The 15758-nt window shown below is 39.2% G+C and overlaps 1 protein-coding gene across 1 annotated transcript in view; it reads left to right on the forward strand.

Moving 5' to 3' along the window:
- POLR3B (RNA polymerase III subunit B) overlaps positions 1–14977 on the forward strand; it is a 73455-nt gene extending 58478 nt beyond the window's left edge. The window contains exons 24-28 of the mRNA XM_027886646.1: positions 2245–2348; positions 3261–3427; positions 5620–5733; positions 10105–10278; positions 14420–14977. Of these exons, the coding sequence (XP_027742447.1) occupies positions 2245–2348; positions 3261–3427; positions 5620–5733; positions 10105–10278; positions 14420–14549 (689 nt within the window). The 3' untranslated portion in view covers positions 14550–14977. The remainder of the gene's footprint in view (positions 1–2244; positions 2349–3260; positions 3428–5619; positions 5734–10104; positions 10279–14419) is intronic.
- The last annotated feature ends 781 nt before the right edge of the window (positions 14978–15758 follow it).

Genomic DNA, 15758 nt, shown 5'->3' on the forward strand with positions numbered 1-15758 from the left:
GCACTGTACATAGGGAAAGTACCTTTCAGCTTTTTTAACAGGATTTTTGAGTAAGAGTGAACTTTCTTGAAACACAGGGAAGGAAGAAGCTTCTCTCTGTCCTCTAAATACACATGCTATAGATCTGTTATAAACTCAGTGACTTCTTAAAATACAGAAGCTTAGAATTGAGGCTTTTTAACTTTCCCTTTTTTCTTTCTTCTTTCCCCCCCCTCCTGTAAAATAGAAACTTTATAAATGGCCTAGTGAGCTTCACATTGCTGGATTCTGTCTAAATATTTTGTTTTTAACTTCTAAGCTCATTATGCTGTCTTTGTGTTAACTTGTATTAAAATCTGTCAGCTATGACTGGTCTCATAACCACAGTCAGCGGACCAGAATAAGTTAATTATTTACTTGTGTCACTAGTGCTCTTCATCTAATGAAATGCACAGCTGTGTTAGATCTGCAGTTGGGTGTGTAGGTCCTATTGTTACACAAGTCAGCGGAGGGTAGAAGCCGCTATGATGGAGAGCCCTCAGTTCTTTCTGCTGTTCTGCCTTTCTGTGTCGATTTCATGGATCTTTTATCATTCACTTTCACACAAAACAAACAACACAGTGGCTGTCTGCTATGGGAACCAGCTTGGCATATAAAAGGTTTTCAGAGCCTCAAGTAATTTTAAGTTAGCTAAGATTTAATTTTTGGCTTACAGGTGCCGTGAAGTCCAGATGCAACCTAATGCTTTCTTAGAAGTAAATGCAAATAAGGCAAAATGTATGCGCCATAATACATATACAAGAAAGTATTTATGTATAAAATTTTAGGACAAAACAAAAAGCTGTGCACACAAGAGATAGCGGGTTGTTTTGAGTTGGTTGGCTTTTTTTTTTTTTTTTTCCATTTTCAGCAAATGATTGCTGCTTGGCAAGGGAGGGCTGGAAGGATGTTATTGATTTATCACAGTAGAACAATGAAAATTAGTTTCAATAGGTTTAAAACTAAATACAACAGCACACACCCCCCCCCTTTGCCCCAGACTCTCCAATCCTTTTTTTTCTGCTCCCTTCCCCCACACTTAACCATTCTCATTCTATTAACTACTGTCCCATACACCTATCCCTGTCTTGCTTGGACAGTGGAAGAGGAGCTCCCTCCTGAGCAGACGCCAATATCCCCCTGTGAACTGGCTGGTCGGGGGATGCCTTTTTAGGGATGTAACCAGTACCCTCAGTCTTCCAGGAACCCCCTCCACTCCAGGACTGTTCCCAAAGCGTGCTCTGGCACAGTTGCAGCAGGCTGATCTCAAATAGCTTGCAGACTTTTTCTGCTCTAAGGGCTTCTGGAAGAAATTGTCCAGCTGAAACAGTAGCTTTGGTTCAAAGGAGTATGGGCTTAAGCAGCTGCATTTTAGCACCTGAATTTGAATGTCAAATCTCTTGATCATTTATAGCTGCAGTATGCTGATCTGTAGAATTTGCTGTAGAAACAGTTGTAAGGGTTGGTAGGAAAATCTTGGGATGTGTGATAGGCCATTTTAAATGAGTTTTCATGTTTCTCTTTGCTCTTTCCAGTGTTGGTTTTACACCCAAGACTGATAGAGACTGAAAAAAGCTTCCAAAACTTTTAAAGGAGCAGTTTGTGTTCATGAACTGACAAAATCAAAACAGTCTGCAGAGTGGATTGTACTTTGTAATTCTCAAAAGCAATCTGCGCTCAGCAAATGAATGCTACCTGAAAAAATGTTTGTTGGGGTTTTTAATGTATTTGCCTCTGCTTATCTCCTCTCAGTCTTTGTCAAAGTCCCAACCTGATGTGTTTTTATTGACAGTATTTAGCAAAGATACATCTGATAAACAAATTTCAAATCAATAATAATTTTGTATGTCTAAAGACATATTGTAAGAGGCCATCTTTCTTAACTTTCTTCCCAGGAAATTATAGCATCAGCTTTAGATGTTCCAGTCTGACTGGACAGAAGTTTCTGATTGCCTCTGAAAACTGGACCTAAAGCTTTCTTCCCTAATTTGCCAACTCACAAATCACTGAGAGCATTATGTAAGGGCATGCTAATTTTGCAAGTCCTGTCACAAGGGCTCTCTTCTAGTCTGCAGGTTGGGAGCACTGGTCATGGTAATGAATCTGGGTAAAGAGTGATCCATGAGAAAGAGAGGAGGAGGAAAACACTAAAGAAAATCTGGTGATGAGCGTCAGCCCTGCTGGTGGTTTGCTGTTTTGTGAATTGAAATGTTTTCTCTTCTGCAGGGGTGTGTGGACTGATTGTTCCTCAGGAAGACATGCCATTTTGTGATACAGGAATCTGTCCAGATATCATAATGAACCCTCATGGCTTCCCATCGCGTATGACGGTCAGTGGTTATGTTACAATTAAAGAGACAGTGTTGCCCAATAGGGAAAGAGAAGGAGGTTAGCCAGAAGAGACAAAAAAGCTCAAAGCATGATTTCACTGACAGTATTCTCCAGTCATCATGCCGCACGCTCGCTCTCCCATAAGCGTTCAGCCCTCTGTTTTCACGTGTTTTGAAACATCTGACTGTAAAAGGAGCAGGGATGCAGGCTGTTTGTGCATCATTCTCATTTTGTTCTGTATCAAGCTAAGAGGAATGCACTTGAATACTTCACTTGCACCCTTTTTGTTTGAAAATTTCCTGCTCTCCCACCTCCTTCCCTATTGCCAGTGCCCACTAAGTTGGCTGGGGCTGACTGCGAGGTGAAGGTTGGAGAGGAGTTTCGATTACAGTCCTAGACCTATATATCTGTATATCTAGACTTCTTACGTTATATCTGCCTTCTTGGAACTGATGCAAGTCTTGCACCTCTGCTGCGGGGTTCACACTAAATACCTCACCACCTGGCCTTTATATGGGATCTCACTGATTACTTGGTACAGCCTCTGATCTTTATTCCCTTGTTAGCATCTTCCCTTCTGTTCCCCCTGCTGCACTGCAGCGTGTCAGTCTCTGAGGCTGTTTCCTACAGCAGACAACCATGCTGGAGGATGCCCCTTTCCCAGACAACTGAAAAAAGTGGAACTGCCTGACTCTGGACCTTAAGAGGTGTTCCCAGACCCTACCATGAGTCCAGTTTTCCCCCTTCACACAGGTTCTTCCCTGTTCTTGGGTTTCTTCCACTCCTCTTGTTGCATGCAGTAACCCAGGCTGCCATGTCAGTCACTTTGCCTGACAAACTCATGCTGTGACCTGTCCAGCACTGTGCCCATACTAATGACCAGGCTGTTAACTCTGCTTTTCTTCGCACAGGTAGGAAAGTTAATTGAACTCCTAGCTGGAAAGGCTGGGGTCCTCGATGGCAGATTTCACTATGGAACAGCTTTTGGCGGCAGTAAAGTTAAGGATGTGTGTGAAGATCTTATTCGCCATGGTTATAACTACCTAGGGAAGGACTACGTAACATCTGGTATCACTGGGTAAGAATCTGCTGTATAGATTTAGATTTTTCAGGAGAGGTGGGAAATCCTGTTGGGACACATCTGAAAAATCTTCTTATGTCTCAGAGCAGGATCTTTCTCTTATTTGCAAAGTGCTCTGTGAGATGGAGAAAAGGGGATGAAGAATGGCAGGAGTTTATTTTTTCTTAGAAGTATTTTGTGGTTCTACATTTTAAGAATTACTAGTGTGTATGTTGCATGATGGGAATGGCCCTTGTGGTACATATGAAAATTTCCCAGCTTTTATTGCCTGACAAAAAAGCTAAAATCAAGGTTTTCTTTCTGACAGATTGTAAGAAATTTCAAGTTACTGTTGGCAGAAAGTCTTATATGCTCAGAATGAGATAAGAATTTTCATGTTGACTTTAATAATACTGTAAATATAGATTTGGAGGGAAGCATCTGTTCCTTGGGAATATTCTGTGTGCACGCTTTTTTTTTTCCTTTTTTTTTTTCTTCTTTCAATTATACAATGTTTCAGTCTGGCATAATACTCTAGTCTGGAAACTTCCTGCTGTGTTGATCAGACCGGTTTCTGAGAACAGAGTTCAAAGAACATAAGATAGTTTAGGAACAGGAAAAGGCCATATGGCTTCACATGCCTGCCCCTCCAAAATGTATCTTAATCCTACCTTCCTGCTATTTTTATTATCCTTCCAGTCCCCATTTTCTCAAGGAAGGAGTTCAGGTCTCTTTTGTAAGTTTTTTTTATATACTTTTTATTTTAATTGCCTTTCCTACCAAGTTATTCCATATGTTGCTTCTCTTTTTGTTTCAGAGATATGATTTTGTTTTCCTTATTCACTCCATATTCCATAAATTATATATTAAATATTCTGATGTTGAAACACTTGCTATTGATGTAGCATGGTAGCTTTTAAAAAAATCTGACTAATCATGTTTCCTAGGGAGAATAAAATCATTTAGCTCTAAAAATCCCCTGTCCCAAAACTTCAACTTTGTAGAGACTTTGCTTAAGGATGCTGTTATTTTTTTCGAATTTCACAGGCTTAATCTGTTTGTTATGAAATTTGAAGGCAGATTTCATAACCATGTGAAAGCTTGCAAATTTCAAATGTCTAATCAGCTTTCATTATTTTCTTCAATAATCAGCTTTTGGCATAACGCTGCCTAGTGTCAGTAATGACTCTGAAAGGGACATGCAATGCTGTTGTCTTCTGCTTGTTTTTAAATTGCACAGACATTTATTTCTTTTTTTTTACATGAACCAGTGGCCATGCTGAGGCTGTCTGTGTTAAATCTGGTCATTCCTAGTGCTGAAGGTGGTAGTTGGGCTGAATGTGGTAGCTGGGAAATGACTGAGTGCTTTTCACTGTTACTTTCTGATCTTTAGGCGCTTACACAGTTCTTACAGTTGGGAATGTTTTTAACACAGAAATCTTTAACCATTACTCCAGTTCATAGAATGGAGTAACACCCTCTGTATTGCTTACAGATGTTCCCAAGCTGATGCAAGTGCCTAAACACAGTCCTCAGGAGCCCTTTACTCAGCTCATCTGAGCCCCCAGTGCCAGGCAGGGCAGCGTTTTTTGTCCTGTGGATGCTGAGCAGGGCTGCAGGGGCAGCTGTGCTCATGCACAGCCACTCCAGGAGAGCTTTCTCCCCTCTGGGTCTTGGGCTGTGCAAGGAGTGGAGTGCAGGGAGAGTTAGTGGATGTGAGTGGATGTGACAACTGGCTCATAGTGTGCCAGTGCTAAGCTGTTCTTGCAAATGCAGATTTCTCGAAGTGCTCCTACAAAAAGGGTGTTTTGAGCATTTATGCTGCTTATATTTGTTTACATGTATGCTTACCTTTGTGAAAGAGTGTAAATAGAAATACCCTAAGTCATTCTTCAGGGTCTTACAGCCCTTGTTGGTTACTGATGACACTGTTGAAACACTCTTGTACAGTGAGAGGAGGGGCTTACCAGAGTTCAGGAGCTTGTTCCTCTCTGGAGAGGATACAGCAACATATGGTGTTGGAAGCATTCAGAAGGGTTCCTTGGGGGGCAGGGTTCAGACTGATTGCCCAAAAAACCCAAACGCATTTTTGTAGGACTCGTGATTTCCAAATCGTTTCGAATTTCACCTGTGCACGACGCTCTTGTCTCTCTTACATTGGCATGTGATAACTGTGAATATTGTGTTTCTTTTGGTTTTTATTCTTTCAGGGAACCTTTGGAAGCATATATATATTTTGGTCCTGTGTATTACCAGAAACTAAAGCACATGGTGTTGGATAAAATGCACGCAAGAGCTCGAGGACCCAGAGCAGTGCTCACCAGGTATTGTTACAGGCTGAGCACAAAATTCTTGTGTATATGTTCAGAAGTGTGCCCAGCTGACTGATGCATATAAAACAAAGTTTGTTTACCTTCTCATACTTGACACAAAATACTATGACCTGTTATTACACTGTTGCAGACTAAAAACTATAATAGTAGACTGTGACAGGAGGTTGTTCTGAATGTCGAGAATGTGTGATCCAAAACTGCGCCCATGAAGAGGACAGACTTGCTAACTTATTGTGCAGACAGACAAAGCAAGAGTAAATACCAGGGAGAGAAATCATGACAAGTTTTCATAATTCTTTTCTGAACTTTTCCACCAACCACATCGAGAAAAGCAAGTGTAGGACAAACATTATTTCCTACCACAGCTGCTTACTTATATGAACATAAATGATATTCCCAAATAATAGGCTCTCTACCCCATTATCTCTTCTTCAGTGTGTTAGGCATCTTACTGGTGCTTCACATGAAAATTAGAACTCTCTGTCTTAGCTAACAGTGCACAGGGTTCACTGGAACTCCTGGCTTACCCAAATCCCTTGATCTGCTTTTGTACCGTTTCCCCAACTTCTCAGGTGTTTAGAGATACTGAATTTAAATGAAACCTAAATTCCAAGTCAACATGATGTTTATATGTAAAGATGAAGGGGTGTTATTTCCCCCACCCCTTACTTTCTGTGAAGTCTTTGTTCCAGTCAGTAACATCATAACTGTGTAACTACGGCTCTCTGTCTGACTTTCAGGAAAGCTAGTGGATGCTCACTCTATACTGCCTCTTGACTACTCTTTTAGGAATTTTCGTTTTTCTCCTCAACTAATTAAACATTTGTTATTGGTGTTGCCTCTGCAGAAAAAAGTCTGCTTTGCCAGCTTTCATACTCACTATTGTTTTATCATCCAGTGCACTTCCTGGAGAGTAGATCTCATCTAACATTCTTTTTTGATTTTAAAAGTAATCCTGTAACAGCTTCCAATGTGGAATTTGGCTGTCACTGTCTTAAAATGCATTTTATTATATATCAAATGTACCTTAACTGACAGAGCAAAGCTATATTTCCATCTCAAATAAGGCAGAAGACTTCAGCTTCTTGAACATCACTGATTCTAGCTATTGTTCTGATTAAAACAAGACTTTGTAGAATTGCAAAGCAGCACTTTTTGTCAACACAGTCAAAACCCACCAAGATGTTGCCCCTGAATTGGTACTTGTTAAATAAACTGCAATACTTAATTTCAGTGACATGAGTAGTTGACAACTAATTTATAACATAGTTCTGTATATGGTGTTGCCCAGATACCCAGTCCTGCTAAATCTTTTTGATAGATAAACTGTTTTTAGCTTTTCTTACAAGAGAGCAATATAAGCTTTCTCCATGCGTGGTTGTTCTGATGGACATTGTCAGAGCCAGTTCCTGTTCTGCTGCAGGGGAGCGATGCGATGACACTGATCAGGGCTCCTCTGTGTGCTCTGGGGCTGGGAGAGGACAGTACTCCCTCTTGCTTCAGGAAGTGTTTTTTAGGTAATACTTCACTTCTTGGACATCAGTGTTTCAGCCAACTACTCTGTTTTGAATTAGCCACTGGTTTTCCCTAACAGCCACAAGGGAGATCTGCTGAGACCTACAAGGCCTACTTTTGTTCATGAGGGTAGACTTATTTTTCCCCACTGTCCAATGAAACAAGGAAGAAGACCATTAAGCTGAACCCACTGTTCTTGCAGAAAATGCAGAATTAGTGCCAATAAATCCTTAATGTGCTTAAAAACACTGAAGTTAATTGTTTTATGCTTTTTTCTAAAGGCAGTAGTTAAATAGAATGAAGATCACATTTTTTATTTAAAGAATCACTGTGTTTTATTTAGCATTTAAGGATTTTAAGAACTTACCTTTTTTTCTGAATATTAAAAATATCTCTTTTTAATGATATTCCCAATCTTATTTTCAAGAGTCTGCTTTGTTTTCTGATGTTATATTTAGAGTAAGGAAAGAAGTTAGTTGCCCAGGGCAACAGCTGCAGTGTACGTGTGTACAGAGGGAGAGGGGAAGCTCAGATTCTTTATAAATGTTGTTTTAACATAATAAACAACTTTTGGTTGTGAGGAATTTTCGAAGTCATGTGAGCTGGAAGAAGCATCTGATAGACTTAGGAAGCAGAAGATAAACTTCTTTCAAAGGCCGAGTCTCAATATTGAAATTTTTGGTACTTTAGAAAACTAATTTTTAGGTAGGGAGGTTTTTGTTTTGTTTTCTTTCAGTGAGGTCATACTGACTGTGGGAGTGAAACATAAAAAAGCTTAAGGTTCAAGTTGGATTTTTTTGGGGGGGGGGGCTTTTTTGTGTTTTTTGAATGGGATTTTATCAGCCTTAGAAAATCTTCATCCTGTATCTGTTGGAAAACCCATGCCATATCAACCCATGGAGTTTAGACACCATAATTTTTCAAGAGATTTTATCCTCCCATAGTTGGATTGAGCCTTTATTTGGGCTCACGTTTATAAAGCTATTTTGCCATTTTATGCTGTGGAACAGCATCTGGTGAAACTTCTTAAAGTAGGCTTATGCATTAAATAATATTATAAAAATCTGTTTGTAAAAAGAAGTCGGGCACTTCTAGCACTGCAGCAAATACCTGTATCATTGGAGGTCCAAGCTGCATTTATAATCTGCCTCTTGGAACTTCAGTAGAGAAACTGCATTCAGCACAGGGTTAGTCCTTTAAAACACATCTGAACAGTGATGGTGCCATCCTCTGGGGAGGGGGCCCTGAGGAGTTTAATCAGGATGTAAACAACTTCTATCCATTCTCCCAACAGTGGAAAAACACCAGGTTGCATGAATGAAAAGGATGATTTGAATTACAAGCAGATTAATTCTAAAGTTTCAGTGTGGTCAAAGTAAGAGAAACTACTTCTCCCTAAAAACAAATACAACTTATATTTTTAGAAGATATTTTTGTCAGATAATTAGATATATTTTTTACTTGTTACAGATGTTGAAAACTTTTATAAAGCCTTTTCTCTGAGTTGCAGTAAGTTGGCAAAGCCTTTTTTTTTAAAGTCTTTAAAAATTCAGTTGTTTGAAATAATATAAACAAAATATACACCAAAAGTTATAGGCCAGATCTGTCACTGAATATTCTAGGTGGAGTACAGTGCTACAGGCATCAGGAACAGCCCGGAAACAGGAGGTTTCACTGAGCAGTTAAGCCTCAGTAACATTTTTTAAATTTCTTCTCCTTCCTGTTATGTTTCAGGGAATATACTGAGATTGAAATATTAATAAATATATAATGAATGTATTTAATATAATAGTGCTTCAGGAATTTAGGATTGGTTTTGCCTCACAGTTTGCTCTAATATTTACAACTTAAGTATTACAACATCGTGCTAGTACATGAGAGTAGAACTGATACTGTAAAAAATTGCAGTATGACAAACAAGACATTAAAGGTTTTGACTGTGTCCAACAAAAAAAATGGCTTAAGCAGTCTTAATATTAAATAATATTTGTACCTCACCTTTTTAACCTCAGCATTCTTAGTGTGTACGTACATCGCTTTGTTAAAACTTTCCTGTAGCACCATAAGGACAGGGAATCTTCCCAAACAGTAAATAAGAGTTTGACTTGTGTTGTGGAACTAGAAAACCAGAAACCTATACAGTACAAAAATCAGTCTATTAGCCATCGTACTTAAAAAAAAAAAAAAAAAAAAAAAAAAAAAAAAAAAAAAAAAAAAAAAAAAAAAAAAAAAAAAAAAAAAAAAAAAAAAAAAAAAAAAAAAAAAAAAAAAAAAAAAAAAAAACAAAAAAAGAAAAACACACTAGATAAATGTTACTTAAAAAATAAAAAGAGTAGGATTTCAACAATGAGTTAGCAATACGTGTACTAGTTGTTTGCTGATTTATTTTGGTATTCTCTCCCAGATCAAAAACATTTTTATTTTAAGAATTTAAATGTAGCTGTAGTTCAGCTGAAACATTAGGTTGATGACTGATTTATTAGCTGGTGAATATTGACTCATTATTTAGCTACGAACTGTAATGAACATCTCATCAAAAAATAATGCCAAATCTGTGTCCAAATTGTCTTGGCTACTGTTCTATCTCTTTTTGTTCTCATTGGCTCAGCTACCTTCTGTGAGGTAAAGAGTTGTGGCCTGATGCTGCAGTTGCCATTCACAGAACTAAACTAAATGATTTTGCTAGTGCAGGAGCAACACAGTTGTGAGATCAGTAGCTCTGGTTTGTAGACTGCAGTTGTCCATTGATCTTGTGCTGTTCCTGCAGTTTGAAGACAGGCATTCCTAGAGTGATAGAACGTATGTTCTGGAATACTTACTACGTTTTTTTGAATATTTATTTCAAAGGCAACCCACTGAAGGTCGATCCCGTGATGGTGGTTTACGTCTTGGAGAGATGGAACGGGATTGTTTGATAGGTTATGGAGCCAGCATGCTTCTATTAGAGAGACTGATGATTTCAAGTGATGCCTTTGAAGTGGATGTTTGTGGACAGTGTGGCTTGCTGGGGTACTCTGGCTGGTAAGTTGTCAAGTGCTACACAGTAAATATGCCTCTGTGCAACAGAACTTTCTCCTTGGTTATAGTGCTGCTCAGTTTTCAAGTGCTCAGACACCGATTAACAGTCCCATGCATCTTAATCAGAAGAGTGTCAGTGTTCTAAATTGGTATTTCGAAGATTGGTTATAGGGGAGTGTTCTTTGTTGTGGTCTGATTAAAGTTAGTACTAAATTGAGTGTGTAGTCAATGGACCAGGGATCTCACCTGTTGTGGGAGCACAGGTATTCTCATCCACAGCCATGGACCCAACTGTGCTTGTGGGAAAGGTTCTTTTCAGTCTATCTGCTGACTTCCATCCTACCCTTGCAAGGGATTATCAAACACCCAATTAGATAATCTGTGTAATCAAAGCACCCAATTACAACATCCCCTGCTTTCCTGTTCTCTACCTGTGGAGTTCATCATGCCATGCATATGTCATGCTCCTCCCAAATGCCTTTTGCTTTGTAGTCTTGTAAAACAAGGGGTTCCTCTTTGAAGCATCAGACAAGTGCACCAGTCCCATGTTGGAACTTGAGAGACAAGCAGCTGCTTAAAAATTCAGATGGCTTTGCCCACTTGCATTGTCCCTAAGCAGCTTCTCTCTAGACTGGCTAATGGTTTTGGTGTCTTAATCTGAGACCTAAACCAGTACTGAGTTTGTCTCCAACAATCAAACTTTTTTCATGTAAGGGGAGCATAAAACTGGACGTCAAAGCTGTGTGGAGCTCACCATTTGTAACACTATGGGCTTTGCTTTAGCCATCTTTTCTTTCTCTTCAGGAGTTTTGAGATGCTAGATTTAAAGTTGCCCTGTAGCATGCTGAAAATACACCACTATTATTAGAAGATAGGCAAACTTCTGGTTATGTTCTTTAGAGGTGAGGGAAACATTTTGCTTTAGCTTGGTTTTGTTTTAGCCAGGCAGAAAAACAGACTTATGAGACTGATAGGAATTTGAGATACAACGTTCTTGCGAGCTTTGTGAAAACAGGTGACCTGGAGTCCCATGACTAAGGGAGGAAAAAATAAATGGTGTGAGTTCAAGGTACAAGTTACTCTAATATTTAGGGTGGGGAAAGATGGAGGGTTTGAAAGAGCAGGAGAAAGATTCATTTCTAAACACCTCAAAAAAACACTGGTGGAAACTTGCCACATCTTGGATATCAATATCAATCTATTGGGAGAGGCAGGAAATTGGACTGTATTCACTTTAGTGCTTCAAGAGTGATTTTTCCATGATATAATGAAGTAGGAAAGTGTGTTCTCAGTTTGTAGGTGTGTAAAAGTGACAGCCACTGTTTCTGCCCTTGGTCAGCCTGTTCTTCTAAGCATATGTCTTCTGGCCAGAAACCAAGCACCACATTTGTCTGCTATCAGCAGCAGTTCTGCTCCTTGTGGAGCAGAAGTTCAGACACAGGTAGGTAAACACATGTGTAATCCAGAGGTGAAATGACTGTGCATCCTGTTGTGGTTGGTGATTTTTCTTGGGCGTGGCCCTGCTGGCTCTTATGCGATAACTCTTTTTGAGAGTCCTGTTTTGCTTGAGTGTTTGTTCACTGTATGTAAGAACTGAAGCCTTTTTCTGATCCACGTCTCTTAAAGCTACTGCAATGCAAATAACAGTTGAAGGAAATTGTGTGAAAGGATGGACATGCCATAAGTCAAACAGCCAGCTACTTACAGTGTAAAAGTATTGCCTTAAAAAAAACACCTCACCTGCAGATGTAGCTCAATTATTTTTGTAATAAGGCCTTGACTGTCAGAGCAGTCCTTGAAGATTTTCAGAGTCCACAGGAAGTGAGGGTGCCTTGAAGAAAATTAGGAATTTGAACTTCAGAGTAATATTACATTTTATTTTGAAGGTGTTGTAAATACATTTTATTTTTTGAAGTTTGTAGCAAAGCTTAGTAACTTCTTAAATAACTGTGAAAGAAACTACTGTCTCAGACAGAGCCAGACATTATTGCAATCTGATTCTGTGAAAAGCTGTCTGATGTGTGAGAGTAATCAATAAGAGGAAGTTTCTGCTAAATTATGTGCTGTGTCTACCAGTAGCTGAAGCAAGTGGCCCTGTAATGAGCATCACAGTAGAGACCAGGTCATTAAGAGAAACTTCCAAACGGGCCTTTTCAGTGACTCTGGCATTTATAAGGCATTGCTGCAAGAAACCTTTTAGAAACATTGTTTGGTGGCTAGCATTAAGGACACTCATCTTAAGGAAGATGAGCCCTTCCTGTCAGACAAGGACTAGCTGCTGGGTATGGTTTTCTGCAAGATAACGGCAGATCAGTGTTGGGGTCTGAACTGGTATTTTTGCAGAGGAAGGAAGCTGTTGAGGCAGTGACAGAATTCGTCCCTGTAAAAATTGCAGTTGAAACTTACTATGATGTACAGGTTTTATGCAAATTTTCCAACTTTGCTGTTGTACAGATGTTCAGGGGCAGAACTCCACTGAGTGCAATGAGCAGAACTTGGTCCTTTTTTGTGTTAAGGAGTTACTCTGACTGTGAGCATTTTAATATATACATGAAGAAAAATGTTGTTCCTGGTTCAGATTCAGCCTTGATACAGTTGCCTTTTCCTAACCAGTTTAGTATCAATTCTAGTATTGAATGGTCTTTCAAGTACTTGTTTCTGTGATCTCTGTTTGACAGAGTTTTGTGCTTACTGCACCTTAACCTTTCTGGGTGGTCCCCATCAAAGTACAAAGCAGGCCCAGAATGGTGTATAGTGAATAGTCTCTGCTCCTCAGTCCGTAATCAGATGCCAGACATCTCCTCATAGCAGAAGAGTTGTACCTCATCAGGCTTCCAAAGCTTGCAAGGCTGTTCCTATTGAGAACAACTGCTTGCTTCTTGTCATCGGAGGACAGCTCTTGTTTAGGGCACTTCCTCCCATCAAAAAAAATGTACCTATCCCAATAAATATGGAGTGGGACAATAGTCCAACAATAAACCTGCAGTTGAGGTCTATTCTGTTTTAAAGGCATGCTAACATTTCCCGTGCCTAACAGAGTCTACAGCAGAGAGCATGTTCCAGGGAAACACCGAATTCAGTCTATTACCTTCTTGCTGCCTGTAGTCGGATTTAGACAAAGCTAAAGCAATTACTGGGAATAAATAAAGCTAAATTCCTCATCACAAAGTGCAGAAATGTAATTTAGACTTCTGTACCATTGGTTAAAAGTTTTCTTGGTTTAAAGAAAAAGAAAAAAAAAAACGTGAAAGTCAAGGCAGCCACAATTTTCTTGGAAAATAACCAGCTCTTTGGGTTTCGCAACTCTCCAAAACCAGGAGATGGAATATATAGAAGAAAGAAGAACTAGGGAGGTTGGAAAATTATATTTGTAAGAAATATATTTAATTTCTTTTGCATATTCACAAAGTAAGAAAATAAATAATTTAAACAGTTTCTTCTGCCACTGAATTTGAGTCCTGATACTGGAAAGATGGCTGAGTGACTAGCCTATATATTCCTAATGTAGTCAAGTTTATATGACAGAAAATCCCTTTCCTCCAGAATTTATTTGAGCAAGGAGCACAAAGAATATGTGTTAAAGCAGTTTTACTGTTTTTCTAGCTTGACTAAAGCTGTGGCTATTCACACAGATGTACGATGAGAGGTGCCTCTTTTCTGGAAAGCGGAATTATTTGAGATAATTATAGGGTGAAATTGCATATAAAGAATGTTCTTTTTTCCTGTGTCTTCTTTTTGTGACCTATATATAAGACAGAAACCAGACCATTAATTATTTTTTCAGAAACACTTAGCTTGGTTCACCTCCTTTCTATCATTTAGCAGTGCTGAATTTGTGTTGACAGTTATGTGAGTGGTGAAGAAATAGAAGTCAGTCCTGCTCAGCTCCTGAGCATTGTGATTGTCCTCCAAGAAAAGTGCAAGTTTAACATTAGGCTCCTGTTGACGGTAGTCAGATTATTTAAGGGCTTAAAGTTATGACTTACTTAAGTGCTAAAATGTGTCGCTTGCACTTTTCACTTTCTAGGACTGAGGCCACTGCTTGAATGCAGGTGGACAAAGAAACCAGTAGCTAATGGCAATTGTTTCCTGCAGAAATTCATTTATGGACCAACTCTGACTTTCTTTTTATTTGTTTCCCTAGGTGCCACTACTGCAAATCATCGTGTCACGTGTCTTCCCTGCGCATACCTTATGCCTGCAAACTCTTATTCCAAGAACTGCAGTCAATGAACATCATTCCTAGGCTAAAACTAGCTAAGTACAATGAATGAACAAGACAAGAAAGATGGAAAAACGTACCTTAAGAATTGAAATCCAGCATATACAACTGGGAGGTTTTCTGGTGAAGGGGAATAACTCTAAAACCTGAGTGGGTAGAAGGCAAGTGCAAGAAAGTAAGAAATCTTTCTTACATATCCTCCCCATTTTTAAATTGACATGGAAGAGTCCATCAGTAAAATACACTAGGAGCAGTTCCAAAAGCCTTGATTAGTCATGAACAGAACATGTGGGAATTGTGGAATAAGGCCATGATCCAGCAAAGCATTTGGATTACTTCAGACAATCCCATGCTTGCTTTTGAAAAGTTCTTTGCTGGACTAAGGCTCAAGCTGAGCCAAATACGCATCTTGTTCATAGAGGTTAAAAGTGTTTTCCAGACCAGTGTAATATGAAAGACTAATAAATGTTTTAAATAATACTGGCCGAATAAGTTCATGGTTGTGTGAGGATGGTAAAGCCTTATACTGTCTAAACCCTTTTCCTATTCCTTAAATGTTTTGTTAAAGCGTTGAAATTTTCCTAAATAGTGTCAAGCTTAGAGAAATTAAACTGCTTTCTCAAGAACTTGATAACAGACATTTTGAGTGAAATTTCAACGTGCAGGTGCATTTGTGTGCAAGCAGTGGTGTGACTGTGCAGGTAATCTGCTTTCAGCTAAATGTACTCAGTTTCCATGAAGTTCGAGGGAGGAGGTGACTGCATACGTAACAAGTGCATAATACAGCTTACAGATACCCTTTCAGCACTGAGTGTAGTAGATTTGATAATACACTGGCTCAAAGCCCCAAAAAGACAGGCTGCAAACACTAGTAATGATGTATGCTGTCATAAGGCTGCAGAACTTCGTTAAGTATGGGTATAGCTACTTTTTAAGAAGAAAACCGAACATAACGAAGAAATAGAAATCCTTCACTGACAGTGAAGCAGGTTTGAACGACCTGAAAGGATTTAGAAAGGGAACAGCTGAATTTTTTTCATGAGGTCTAAGCCTAGAACTGAAGCAGTGGATGAACTAAGAGTCACTTAATACCCTAAACTCACTTGAGCTCTTACTCAGCAAAACACGCTGTTAACTTTTTAAGCAAAGGAGTAGTCCCACTGAAGTCCACATGAAGTCTGTGCATGCTCATGTACATCAGTGCAAAGCAGCACTCTGGATCAGTGAGGATACAGAGCAGTGCCTATCATCTGACAGTCCT

The sequence above is a fragment of the Empidonax traillii genome, unplaced genomic scaffold (genome assembly GCF_003031625.1).
Source record: "Empidonax traillii isolate 1590-97213 ecotype Southwest subspecies unplaced genomic scaffold, ASM303162v1 scaffold191:size1449129, whole genome shotgun sequence".
NCBI classification, from domain to species: Eukaryota; Metazoa; Chordata; class Aves; order Passeriformes; family Tyrannidae; genus Empidonax; species Empidonax traillii.